Source organism: Anastrepha ludens, chromosome 2, assembly GCF_028408465.1.
Source record: "Anastrepha ludens isolate Willacy chromosome 2, idAnaLude1.1, whole genome shotgun sequence".
Classification (NCBI taxonomy): Eukaryota; Metazoa; Arthropoda; class Insecta; order Diptera; family Tephritidae; genus Anastrepha; species Anastrepha ludens.
In genome coordinates, this window is record NC_071498.1 from 127131053 (window position 1) to 127146164 (window position 15112).

A 15112-nucleotide genomic window follows, 5' to 3' on the forward strand; every position below is an offset into this window, starting at 1 on the left:
CAAAAGATGCTACTAACTAAACATAACCTGCATATACGCTAGTAGGGCCATGCCTCTCCTTTCCAACAAAAAATCACGATCTTTGCGATATGTTGTTCTTACAGATAGACCAGATTTTAACACTTTATTCGATCTTGTAAAATTGTACATCTGCCTACTTGAAAAATGTCAAAGATGATATAAAAAGGGTACTGTATAGGTGATATGCACTACTTACACTTAAACGTCACTTTTGAAAGACCCTTTATTTGGGGCTTTCTTTTAAAACCAGTACAGATTTGAAAAAAAAGTGACGACATAATTTTATAAGCGAAAAATAATCATTCGGGATGATGACAGCGGATAAAAACGGGCACGGACGTTCAAAGAATTCGCTCGATCGAACACTAAAAGATTTACATAACAATTAGAATATCTTTGGAGGTGTGATGATTCTGTTCAAAGGTGATACTCGCCAATCGCAAGTAGTCATTCCAAGATCAACAGCTGCTTATATAATAAATGGTTGCTTTAATAATAATATGAAGTAATGAAGTTCGGTAGGCAACGGCAAACCTCTGAGTGTATGTCTGCCATGGAGAAGCTCCTGCTAAAAAACACAAATGATTATATCTTTATCAAGTTCTACCTAAGAAAGTGGCACTTTCTTGGAAAACGAAATGAGAAACAATCTCAGCTCTGCAAAGCTTTAGCTGGTGTAATCCAAGGCTGTATTATGGGTCCCATCTTATATTTGCTTTGCACACAAGATCTACCAACCATAGTGGAAGCTATCGTCGGAACTTTTGCAGATAAGACCGCCTCCGTGATGTTGATTGTCTTAAACTCCTAAAAGGACTTGATGAAATAACTCATTGGTTGAAAGAGTGGAAAATAAAATCAAATGAGAGAAAATCTGCTCAAGTTACGTTTGCACTCGAGCGAACTACTTGCCCACCCGTTAAACTCACTCATATCACAATGTAATATGACAAAATATATATCTTGGAATATATGTTGACTGCAAGCTCACATGGCATACCCATATTTTTACTAAATGCATAGCACTAGGAATCGAACTCCGAAGTTTTCATTGGCTGTTACATTGCAATTCCCATATTTCTCTTGAAAATGAGCTTTCACTGTACTCAGCTATCCTTAAACCAGTATGGACATGTGGTATACAACTCTGGGACACCACAAATAGGTCAAACATCGTAATACTCCAAAGATTACAATCGAAAACTCTTAAAATGGTCGCAAATGCACTCACAATAACTGAAGAAATCAAAAAGCATGCCTCATCACACAAAATAAGACTTCAATTGCACCCAAACTCTTCTAAATAAAATGAAATGTTTTCAAGGTATTTGGAAAGTTGTAAAAAGTAGTAGTATTATTACTATGAGGCTTCTATGAATTTGGAGGGGTCGTCGGAGGTTCTCATCCGAGCTTTTGTTTGTGTTTTCATTGGGAGGGGGATTTTTATGTGGCGGGCCACAAACCCAGCGTACAACCAGCTTTCCCACGTTGGTTCGCTCTCGAACGGGTGTTCGGAAGCTGCCCAGAGGTTACTTAGGCTAATCCGAGAAGTTGTGAGTTGCGAAGAATCGTCCTGGCCACTTCCAAGTAAATGGCGATCAGTAACTTTCCCCACTTACGTGGACTTTTGCATATGCAACCATTCTACGTTGAAAACATCAGATGAGGCGACGTTTGGAGTGTTTGAGGGAAAGATTTTGCGCAAGATTTTTGGATCTTTGGACGTTGGCAACGGCGAATATAATAGGCGATGGAATAAAGAGCTGGATGATCTTCATTAAGAGATAGACATAGCGCGGTGAATAACGATCCAGCGTCTACATTGGCCGGGTCGTGTCGTCCGATGAGTTACCAGCTGCTGGTAGCACAGGAAAAGGAAGGCCTCATCTGTGTTGGGAAAATCAGGTGGGCTTCACTTAGTATGTCCAACTCGCGCCGGCTAAAACAAGAAAACAACGACTGGAGCGCCTTGTTAAATTCGGTCAAAATCGCGTAAGCGGTTATCGTGCTCATTAAGAAGAAGAAGAAGGCTGCTGTGCGTCAGCATAATTCTTTTTCGAATTTAACTCAATCCTTACTTAAAATAGTCCACCAAGAATAATCTTAGCTACTGCTTTTGCCTTGAAGCTATCTACAGGGCGTTCGAGCTACTTCGCAGCAAAAGTGTGCATATAAACAATAATTTGGTACTTTCCCGAAGTAGCGTTGGTGCGCGATTGGTAATTAATATGCTTTTACCCAAATTATTCATTAGTAATCAATTTTAATTGCTTCTATTGAGTTCTCAGTAGCATAAATGATCATGGAGGTCAAAAGAAAAGAAATAAAGTTTGTCAAAGAAAAATTGTTATAAGGTTGTGGAAGGAGAGAATTACTTTTTGCGAATTAAGAACAACCGTCGGAAGAATGCATTCCGATATCGTGCAGTAAATACAAAATAACCCTAGTATTACGGTAAAAAAAAACTTCCCAAAACAGCAATTAATACTTTTCCAAATCTGTTGGCAAAGATTAAGTGCGAAGAACTATGAAAAAGGCTGGATTTTATAGCCACGTTGCGCGAAAAAAACCATTGGTATCCCTAGTAAATCGACAGAAACGACTCGCGTTTCCTAAAGATTATTTAAATAAGCCGAAGGAGTTCTGGAATAAGGTGTTTTTCACAGACGAGAGGAGTTCTACATTTTTGGCATTAAAGGCAGACAACTTTAGTGAAAACAACCAGCAACCGTCCTTGATGTTCAAAATATGAAAGCGCCTGTGAAACATGGTAAAGGCGGAGTAATGGTTTGGGATTGCATGTGTGCAAAATGAGTGGGAAACTTAGTGTTTAAAGCGGCAGCTATGGGCAACAAAGTGTTTTTGAGCATTTTGAAGGATAATTTGAAGCCAAGTGTGGATAAATTTGGACTATTTGTTTCAACAAGACAATTACTCCAAGCACATTGCCATTGTTACGAAGCTTTGGTTGTTATACTACCGTGGGCAAAAAGTAAGGTGAATTTATTTGCCAAACTTCGCGGGATTAAAATTTCACTCTAGTTATTTTTTTCATGAGATGGCAGCACTGTTAATAACATCTGGGCCAACTTTCATGTGAATGTCATTATCAGTAGTATATTTACGCTTATGTTTACCAAACGACCAAGAGTGCATTTGTCGATTTTACAATGTCTGATTTAATTGAGCAGAGAAGTGCCATCAAATTTTGTTTGCGGAATGAAATTTCGGCTGCGGAAACCTTTAGCTTGTTGCAGAAGGCATTTGGTGATTCGACCATGTCGCAAAAAAATGTTTATAAGTGGTACAAAGACTTCAAAGAGGGTCGAGAACGTGTTGATGACTTGGAGCGCTCCGGACGACCATCGACGTCAACAGATGACCAACACGTCAATAAAGTGAAGGAGTTAGTGCTCAAAAATCGTCGGTTGACTGTTAAAGGCCTTACTGATATGATCGGAATATCAGAAGGATCTGTGAAAACCATTTTAAAAGACCATTTGGGCCTACGAAAAGTCAAATCTCGTTTGGTACCGAAAACTCTCAATTTCTTGGAAGAAAGTCGTCACGTTGATGTGTGTGAAACAATGCTTTCAGACTATCGGGACAAGCTCAAAATGCATCCTTACGGGAGATGAGACTTGAATTTATGCTTACGATCCTGAAACAACCGACCAATCAAGCGAATATCGTGCTAAAGGCCGGCGGGCCAATTAAAAGGTCAAAAAAATCGATTTTTTTTTTTCCTGAAATCAATAGCTTAGATATTCAAGAACATGAGACACAAATTTTCAGAGTTAAATTCCAAGTATTTGCAGAGCTACAGAGCCGAGCGTAGTGCGGCGTCGAGCAACCGTGCGCTTATTGTTGTAGTTTGAAGCGCGTTTTCTCGGCTTTTAATTTTCACGATTTTACCTAATTTATGTACACGATTGCAAAAAAACTAAACGAGCTATCCATTTCATTCAAAATGCGTTATCTTGAGTATTGTTTTCTCTTCTATGTGAACTAAAAAAACATCCAAAAACTTTTTTTAAGCGACTTTTTTACCCAGTTGAAGAGTTTTTTTTTCCTTGAAAAACCACTTTTTTTTTCTACCTTCCCCAAAAATTCGAATTTTACGTGTTTCTCCCAATTTTCTTAGTTCACATCGAAGATAATTACATCAAAATTAATAATCTTTTTTGTTTTTTGTTTTCAGATGAAAATTGCAAGTTGTATCTTGTACAGAAGTTGGATACTCCAGTGGCAAGGCGCTCTGGGAATCTATTGATAACTCGGCTTACAATATATTGTTGGAGATTGTACAAATTTTTTTTTTTTAGTTCAAATATATATTAAACTATCCCCAAAACTTCATTTGGCTAATTGTTTTTTTTCTCATCCTACAACGCTTCGCGAAAACTACTGAATTTAGGACATCTAATTGGCCCGCCGGCCTAAAGGCGAGGTCAGACCGAAAAGAGCACGTCAAAGTAAAGGTCATGATGACAGTTTTTTCGATTTTCGTGGTGCGGTGCACTATGACTTCCTTCCACCTGGCCAAACTGTTAATAAGGAATATTATTTGAGCGTTATGCGTCGTTTACGTGAAGCAATTCGTCTAAAAAGACCAGAATTACGGGCCAACAACTCTTGGTTTTTGCATCACGATAATGCACCGTCTCACACTGTACTCGTTCTTCGTGACCATTACACCAAAAGTTCCACGCATATCGTTCCGCAACCACCGTATTCGCCTGATTTGGCTCCGTGTGACTTCTGGCTATTCCCAAAACTCAAGAGACCACTCCGGGGAATGCGTTTCGAGTCGATTGAGGAGATAAAAGCTGAATCGAAGAAGGTGCTAATGGCTATACCGGAAATGGACTATTCGGCATGTTTCGGGGATTGGAAAAATCGTAGGCATAAGTGTATTTCATCGAGAGGGGATTATTTTGAAGGGGATGAAATTGATTTACAAGAATAAATAAAGATTTTTCATTTTACAACCAAATTCGCTTTACTTTTTGCCCACAGTACAATGTTCCTAAATAGCTTAAAACTCCGCCACAGTCATCTGAAATTAAATCGCAGGAATATTATGATAGATAAGTGGAAGAAAATCACACCCGAAAGAATGTTGAAGTTAGTGGAGTCTACGAGACGTTTACTAGAGGCTATCAGAAGAAAAGGTTATCCAACGTCCTACTAATTACAATTCTAAGTGAATTGATTTGTACGCACACATTTGCGTTCAATATCCTTCAAGTATTTCTACTTTTGTTGTTGTTTTTGTACTCTGTTTTATTATTATTAGTGAATTATTTATGAACTAAGTAAATAATATTTACTCTTTTAATTTTATTTTAAATTTATTTTTATTTTAATAATATTTGGAATGGATTATCTTTTCAGTGGTTGAAAAGTTAGTTTTGCCTAGTACGCACAGTTTTGTCAGAAAACGATTTTTTTATTGCTTAAAACTGATTTAAAAAAAAATTAAGATTTAAATGAAAAAAATGCTCAAATAAATACAAAAAGTTACGAAAATAAATGTACTAATTTTGACATTGGCCAGTGGTCAACTCAAAATCGGGTTTGTTGATACCTAATTGGGTGAGGAGAATATTTCGATGAGCCACATTTCGTTTCCCATATTTTGCCAAAATGTTGTGACTTTTTATTTTCGGGAGCTCGTACGTATTCCTTCGATATTTTTGACATTGATGTGATACGATTTTATTAGTTTCTAGCTTAGATTTAAATATTTAATGATATTAAGGCTATTTATGAGTTCAAAACATGTCAAATCGGAGTCCTCTGTCTGTAGTGCACGTTTAGCGCCAAACAAAATAGAAATTCCGACGATATTATTATTCTCACTTAATGTTTTTTTTTTTGCACAAGAAAAAGAGAAACACAAAGAATATTTATGTTATCTCATAAACAGCTTGCTTTATTTAAATTTGCAGTTCAAGCACCTCTGCTGGTAACCACTTTGAATAAAATGAAAGCGCCAAACACCATAAAAACAAATGCCAATTCCAATAGCGCAAACGAAAAGTGAAAAATGGTATCAATTTCCCGCAGCAAACAATGAAAAAGTAAATACCTCCCAGTTTGTGGCACGTTCGTTTAATACCCAACAGCGCAGTGCGGTGCAGGCGCAACAAAACGCAGCCGAGGAGGATGCCAAAGCAATTTTCACCTAACTAAACAAACGCAAACTGGCAAATGTAAAGATGCAAGAGAAATAACTATAACCATATAAATGCAAACACATACAGGAATATGTATGTGTACGTGTATGTGTGTAGAAAATGGCAATCGTAACGTTTATCGTTTATCGCAATTGTTTTCGCTTGCAACAAATAACTATTAGTGTGGCACTGATGATAGAACCATATGCATGCGTATACGTGTGCGCATATGTGTGTGTGGCATGCATGTGTGTATGGTGTGTGTGCGCACAAACCTTACAAAAAGCAATTGTTAATTTAACTACAATCACGCCAATATTTTTCATTTCATCGCCGATGGCTTATTCAATTTTCCATTGTAATGGTTAAAAGGAAGGCAACAAAAGGGATGGCACAAAATGAAAAAAAAATTAATATCCGAGGAGCACAAATGAAATGATATAGGGAGAAATATGTGTATGTTTGATTGTAGGTGTATGCGTACGTGTGTGTATGTGCGATTGCATGTAACTAATACATGCAATAAATTTGAAGATCTCAGCGCTGATGCGATGGCGGCTGGCAGAAGACTGCTGGGTGCTATGAATTTGTATTCATGATTGTTGTTGTTGTTTTTATAGTACTCAATAATGGCATAACAATCAAAGTATTGTTTAAAAACGATTTTTCTTTGTTAATAAAAGCAGCAAACCGCCAATGTTGGTGTTGTAAAAAAGGCGAAAGGGCTAAGTTGGTGCCATGCAATGTGGTTAGGCGTTGGAAAATAGTTTCATACTAAGTTCTACATGGCTAGGAGTTGGATGTGAGGTGGGACTTTGGCAGACATAAAATGCTATATAGATTCCCTTCACTGATTCGGATGTTTTGAAACAGGAATAAAATTTACTTAGAACCTGATCAATAGACGCAATTTTAAGCGGAATGCTTTCATTGAGATCCCTGCTGCATGAACTTATAGGTGTTGCATGGCTTTGTCTTAGCTATCATTGCAAAAAAAGAATATATATAAATATATATAAAGGGCAGATTGTTTTTTAAAACTGCACGAACTGGACAGTAGAGTTTGGCTGAGTGATGATACTGTGATGAGTAGTGGCCACAAAATACCTCAAGGTTTAAGTACAAACTTTTTCCTTATTCTTTTCGTTTCACAGTTGCATTACAAGCGCTCAAGCGAAGCTTCAACTTTCTAATGTGGAGGGATTTTTAAACGGACTTTGTCCGTTAGGCATCCATGTGGTGAAGTACTGTTTTGTTTTTTGTCGGCACAAATTAGCAAGTACAGCACTCAGACAACATTAAACCCGTAATATGGCACTCCCTTTTTAATTTTCCTTAAATCTACCCGACCTCCGAAGAAATCTGAGTAAATCTTGAGGTGCCAAGGAGCCAAGGTGATCGCTTCTTAACACATCAGAGCCAAAGCCCTGAAACCTGATTCGAGCGCGAAGGCGGGGCAGACGCACAGAAAGTGGTCCGCCGTCTCATTCTCCTCTCCACATGCTGGTCAGAGTGCACTGTCTGAGCTGCCTACCTTTTGCATGTGCCTTGCCCATAGAAAGTGGCCGGTCTTTAATTGCTGCGTACAGTTCCTTCTGCTTAGTGACAGTAACATTTGCGACAGTCGATCGGAAATGACAGGTAACATCAGTTCTGTCCATCTGCAGCCTCTCTCAGCCTGCCAAGCTCGCTTGTGGCTTGAAATAACCGTGGCTTTGATGGCTGCAGAATGGAGTGGCAGAACGGACTCCGGACTAAAAAAGTTGACCTCAGAGCCCATTCTAGATAAAGAGTCAGAGATCTCGTTATCCGCGACACCAAAGTGTCCTGGGGCCCGTGTTAGCATCAGGATATTATGACTACTGACATAGTTCAACTACCTTGAGGGCTGTATAAGGCCATGAGCACAGCTTTGCTGACCCCGCAGATACGTACAGATCTGCTCTCTATCTGTTTTCCACAACAAAGTGCATTATTTCTTGAATAGCATACCCCTGCGCTTTTGTGAGGCTTAGTATTACTTCGACTTTTGTTCGGGACAGCTGTTATCTTGGCTCTCAATGTTTAACTACTTTCGCGGAAATAGCGGGTTTGGATATTATCGACCTTCTGAATTTCATCTTCAGAAAGAAGCCATTACCGCTGTTGCCAAAAATTTCGATCGCACTAAGATTCGAACCCACGCACTTCGAAGCCATTCAACTATGGTGGCTGCCGTAGCTTAGGTTAAGTTAAATGACTGCTCCTGAAAGAGCTCACTTGGACAAGGACTTCAATTCATCTACTGAGATAGCATACAGAGGAAAACAGAGAGGGAAAGAACAGAAGAGAGGCGAAAAGAAAAGAAAATAGAGCAAAATGAAAAAAGGGCTTCTGACTAGATAAGGAAGGCCAACAAATGGTGGCTAGTGACAATTGCGTTAACCACTTCCAGCAACTGATGAAATTCATCAGGTGTTTGATATCTAAGCCTGCTAGCAAGAAAGGGAGAGCCAAGTTGACTGAGTGTTAGCCCGGGGTTGGCAGAACAATTGAGTAGAAGGTGCTGAGATGATTCCACCTCATCCTCCAGACAGCAGAAAGGACTTGAAGCAATACCACATATCCTGAATAGCTAATATGCAATGTCCGCTGTTAGGCTTAGAAGTTCGTTCAAGGAGCTCCTTCGATATATTCGTCGCCAGAAGGATTTCACGACTTTGTAGGCTTGCAAACTAGTCCAGTGCCCACTCGTTATAGACACAGCGCAGTGAATAAAGATTCAGCGACTTCGTTGACTGGGTCATGCCGTCCGAATACACGCTCCGGCTCTGAAAGTATTCGCTGCAATACCAGCCTGTGGTAGCAGAGGAAGAGGAAGACCTCTTCTACGTTGGAAAGATTCCACCTGATCTGAAGAACTTGACTTCACTTGGTGTGCCCAAATGAAACGAGAAAGAAATGACTGGCACACTGTGTCAAACTCGACCAAAATCGCGTAAGCGGTTATCACGCCAATCAAGAAGAATAATCAAATTCAGCGACCAATTTGGCCCAAAAATTAAATGGTTGGGTTTTTTTGGCTGTGTTTTATACAGGGTTGCCAATATTCGACGGACCCATCTGGCAACCCTGTATCTTTTGACAGAGACGTCAGATCGCTTAATGACATACCGCGTTGGAAGCGTCAGTCCAAGCAGATTTTTACCATGGAACAGTACACGCCACACGAGCGCTCCCAAATTGTTGAAATTTACATTCAACAAAAGAAGTCAATTGTGAAAACTCAACGTGCGTATAAAAAATTAAATAATGTGAAAAGTGCGCCTTCTAAGAACACCATTAAATGTTTGTACGAAAGGTTTTCGACAGCTGATGCTCTTTCTAATCCAAAGAGGCCAAATTGCTCTTGCACGGGACAGTGTTGAGACGACGCCAAGGACATCCCAAAATCGCTGTTCTCAGCAGTTGGGCATTGCTCGGACCTCTTTACAACGAATTATCCGTATTCATTTGCATTTGTTCCCGTATAAGATTCAATTGACGCAAAGATTATTGCCTGCGGACAAGCCTCGTTGATTGGAGTGGGTCCAAAAAACACATGGGTCCTTCGAATATGGGCAACCCTGTAATTAATTAATTGTTCCAAAGTATTTGATTATTTTCGAAAATTTCCCATCCTTTGGCCACTGTCGAGTGGAACGTTGCAAGCTGTATCTAAGAATTGATGATAATATTGCTGCAGGATATGCAGCGCTATTATAATCGAGCGAGAAAGACAATTCGCAAAAATGACTGTGGGGACGGAGAAGAAAAAGAGAAAGAGGAAGAAAAACGAAAAAATATAATACTTTGACTAGATTCTTATTATTACTTCTCTTTTTGTTCACTCTTTTACTAGTATGCAACATTGAAGTGGCAGGCACATAAAAGTAAATTGATCTCCTTTTTTTATCGCAACACAATCGCAACAGCGAAACAAACAACAACAACATATCTTAATAATAGTGCTCACAGTGGCACGCACGTAATCTACTATATACAACACTTGGCAACTTGCAACACGATATGCAGACAACAAGCAACACAATAGCCACATGCAGAAGGTATGACGAGAAGCTATGCGCCGATATCACATTAATGTGTGTGTGTGTACTAGCGTATGTCCGTTTGGCGATTTGGTAGACGCCTTTAAATGGCGTCACGTGCAACTTAGTGCGCACCAGTAGATGAAATTCTGTTACCTGCGTATACTCTCCTTTGTTGCCAGTCTTTCTATGGCGCTCACTCGTTCACATTGTAACTTGCAACGCATCATCATCAGTGCATATAAACATTTATATTGCAATATGCTTTTTTTAATTTGGTTTTTGTTACTTTTCAATTTGCTTTTACTTTTCTTGCTGTCGCTAGGGCTGTTGTTGTTGTTGTTCTTATTTATTATTGCTTTTGCTATGGACTTGTTGAAATTGCTATGAAACTGATTCATTTATTGTAGGCAAGGCAACTGGCGAACTTTTACAACTCATTCACCATCGACTCGTAAGGCAACTATTACGAGTGCGGCAGTAGCTGTTGTTGTGCTTGCTGCTGCTGACTGTTGCAAATTACAAATATGCGATAAGTTCATTTGCTACGGATGAAATGGATGCGTTGATTTTGTGCGATAATTTTTGACCAGCTCACTTGACCGCTTGACTGCTTGGCTGCCAGGGCGTATACTTCACTTTTGTGCTTTTGTTCTCTTTCTCATTTCGAAGCAAAAGTGACCAACCACATTTCTGGTTTCTTAGTACGAAAATTGTATGGGCTTTTATTATTATAGGTTCTATTATTACTATTAAGTACGACAAGTGATGCTTGACCGCAACTTGACTACTCCTGCAGCTAACAACCTAAAGGTACGCGTTTTAAATCGCAAATCCCAATACTGGTTCAGTTGTATTTTCGTTGTTTTGTCGTCTCCTTCTTTTATCGCTCAGTTTACTCATCGGTAATATCTACCTACACATGAATTTTGCTACATTTTCATACATTTTTGATTAATGATACTTGTTAGCCCTGCAAAATATATAGCGCTATTTACATCGCGTTATCTACACACACAGAGCAACACGCAAAAATGAAAATCAAATAATAAAAAGATAGTAGCATTTCAAGTTAAAACAAGCAAACGATTTATAAATATTTATGCGCATGTGGGCATATGCAGTAAATTTAAACAAAGTGATGAAGAAAAATGGTAGTCATTTAATCATATTACTAGGGGAGTGGGCTCATCGCAGGCTGTGTGCTATAGGGGGCAGCAATGCCAAGCGAAAGGAATGGATGCAAGCATTGGCTAGCAAATTTAATTAATCTTACAAATCGCTAGAAATTTATGAACTCATGTGATTAAATATATATGTATTTGTATGTACGTGTGTATTATGCTATGCTATGCTGCGCGTGTTGATGCTTGTTGTTGCTCTCGTGTTTCTTATAGTTGCGTATGCAAGTAGTTAAGGAGATTGCAATGAAAATTCTCCGATAAATGTGGTGAACACTTACGATAAAGTTAAAAAATGTAAACAAAAAAATTTAATATCAATCAAGTACGCGCTTGCTTTGTGTTCATCTTCGAGGACTGATTAATAGTTTGTTAACATTCATGTAGAAAAATAGGTTAACAGTTAAAAAAATTGTAATATAGAAAATATTACTCAAATAAAACATAAAAAATAAATATAAATAATTGGAGCGTACACTTCTGTTAGGTACTTGGCCAAGCATCTCCTTCTATTTCTGGTGTGCGCCTTGTTATGGTTGCACAAATGAAGGGACCTATAGTTTTAAGCCCACTACGAACGGCAAATGGTTTTCATGAGGAGCTTTCCCATGGCAGAAATACAGTCGGAGCTTTGCCACTGTCTGCCGTTTTGCATTATTTAATGCTCGAAATGTTGGAAACTGTTTCGGTAATGATACCCTAACGAAAACAGTCATGTACGAGTAGCATGAAATCTTCAGAAAAGGTCGTGAATCTATCGAAGATGACAAATTAGCAGTAGGCTCCCGATATAGAAAACGGATTAATCAATAAAATGAAAGAAAAGTTGATCAATGATCGTAAACCAATCACTAACCATCAGAGTACTGTCAGAGGACTTGAACATTGCTTATGGATCTGTTCAAAACATTGTGCATAATGATTTTGGTTTGCCCCATTTTGCTGGGCATTCATCAAACTCATCATTACAGGAGACGAGTACCACACACAATCCAGAGATCAGGCGAGTGAGAGGAGATCTCCGAATGAAGCAATACTAAAGAAGAAACTACGTCGTTTTCAAAAAAGATAGCGATTCTCATGGTTTTTTATGGATTATAACGGTATTGTGTACCACGATTTTTTCCCAGAAAGTCAGACAAAAAGGACAATTATTTTAGCGTTTTAAGACATTTACCTGAAACAATTCGCCAGAAAAGAAAGGATTTGTGGGATAACAACTCATGGATTTTGCGTCGCACTCAAAATCGGATGATTTCGCACCACTTTTTTTTATCGTATTTAAGAGGTTAGGGCATGTTTCACGAAAAAGAAGCGGTGTTTGAAATTTTCACCGCAGCTTAACCGCTGATATTAAACTAAGTTTTCACAATAAAGACTTTTCTATGATTTATTTCTATAGAAGTTTCAAAACCTAAGTTGTGCCTAATTGATAATTTGCTTTATGCCAAAAAGAGTAAGAGAATCCAACGCTTCCTGTTTAATATTTTCTAAATTAACTCAATTTTTTTAAATAAATTTTCTACTTACAATCACCACGACTTTCCTCAATGTCCAATATAATATTCGTTTGACCCGTTTCCACTTCGCACATTTGTGATTTGCCCAAAATGCTAGCAACACGTTGACAACTCAGCAGCAGCAACAACAAAAGCGAACAAGCTTTGCTCGCTGCTGAGCTGCGACCGAAGGTGAGTGGCGGTGACATAGTGTCGCTAAAAATAAAACAGAAAAATTATGTAGTTTAAAATAAAAAGTAGGAAAAATAAAAATCAAAAATTGATAAGAAACTAAATTAAAAAAACCAGAGATATTGCACATAATTTATAATGCTTGTAGTGAGTTTTAAAATAAAAAATTAGTAATTTACCACTTAACAGTAATTTACCACTAAATTATAAATACATATACAAACAAATAAAAAAAATTTTATAATAATGCAGTGGGTAAATATGCGATGCCCACCTAAAATCTTTGTTCGAGAAGCTTAAGTTCAATTGCATAGGTTTTGATGTTATAATCAGGTTTTATAAGGGTGGTTAAATTTCAAGGGCGGATGTTGAATGTGAACCACACCTAAACGTCAAGGTTTTTTCTGCAATTCATTAGACATTTTTCAACTTCAGACTAATTCAATTTGAACCATGGAAAGATACACAATCGAGCAACGCGTTAAAGTTATTCAGGCTTATTATGAAAACGGGCGTTCAAATCAAAATGCATATCGCGCAATTTTCTAAGAAAATCATCTTCAGTGATGAGGCACATTTTCACCTCAGTGGATTCGTCAATAAGCAGAATTGGCGCATTTGGGCGAATGATAATTCAAAAGTGATTGCCGAAAAACCAATGCACCCACAAAGAGTCACTGTTTGGTGCGGTTTATGGGCCGGCGGCATCATTGGGCCGTATTTTTTCCAAAATGAGGCCAGTCAGGCAGTTACTGTGAATAGTGTTCGCTATCGTGAGATGATAACGAACTTTTTATAGCCCGAATTGGAAGATATGGATGTGGGCGATATGTGGTTTCAACAGGGCGGTGCAACTTGTCACACAGGTAACGAAACAATGGCTCTTTTGCGCGAAAAACTTGATGACCGAATAATCCCACGTCGCGGCGATGGCAATAGGCCGCCAAGATCATGGGATTTGACACCGTTGGACTTCTTTTTTCGTAGTTATTTGAAAGAAAAGGTGTACGTCGATAAGCCAGTAACAATTCAAGAGCTAAGGGATGAGATAATTCGGCACATTAACGGCATAGAATGAATTATGCCTCAGCGTCGTCGAAAATTTGGACCATCGGATGGAGGTGTGCCGCGGCGGCGGCCACTTGGCCGATATTTTATTCCATGCATAATTGAGCCATACCATTATCATCATAATAAAGAGAAATGACAATAATTTCCTAAAAAAATTGTATTTTATTCAAAATCAGTACCGGCCCTTGAAACTTAACCACCCTTTATATAAAAAAAATTGGTAAATTTAAGCAAGATTTGTGGTTGGAAAGGTATTGCTATTGATAAGTCCAGAATTTTAAGTCCATATACTGATAAAATTATTTATGGTTGTAGAAATAAGAAAGTTTACTACATCACACAACTCTCGACTCTAATCGCACTCAAACCCCCTTGACACAGAAATAATTGCAAGTCCTATAATCTTCACCAGACTCAAGTGAAATCCTCATATTACAATAAATTTGTCTATACTATTATTTATCATAAAACTAGTAAATGGTTGAATCACTGGGTGCATTTCATAAATGTTTCTTAAATTAATTAAATAGCTTTAAGTAAGAATTAAACAAAAAGAAATTATAATTGTGTTGGTTTCTGTTCTTATGATCTCAAACAATATAAGTTTTGAATTTGTAGACATTTGCTTTAAAAATAAGCTGTTTTATTCACCTGATGTTACTGTAATCTCACAAGTGGACACCAAAATCAAAGAAGCTAAGAGTGAAATTGAAAACTTCAAGAAAAGCTCCGAGGCCCCCATAGTCAACTATGGGCAAAGTATCAACCAGCTAAAACAGCTGCTGTCAAGCGGTGAAATGACTATGGAAGACTACCGTGATTCTTTCCCCGACCAAGCTTTGGATCTCATCAACCGCCCAACATTCCGGCCACACGATGCTGAGGAACAAAAAGACAAC

The 15112-nt window shown here is 38.3% G+C and overlaps 1 protein-coding gene across 3 annotated transcripts in view; it reads right to left on the reverse strand.

Moving 5' to 3' along the window:
• Positions 1-15112, reverse strand: part of LOC128855314 (cadherin-99C) — a 297926-nt gene that overhangs the window by 115677 nt on the left and 167137 nt on the right. For all 3 annotated transcript variants that reach the window (XM_054090116.1, XM_054090117.1, XM_054090118.1), the window contains one exon: positions 12982-13166. In XM_054090116.1, coding sequence (XP_053946091.1) covers positions 12982-13159 — 178 coding nt within the window. In that variant the 5' untranslated portion in view covers positions 13160-13166. The remainder of the gene's footprint in view (positions 1-12981; positions 13167-15112) is intronic.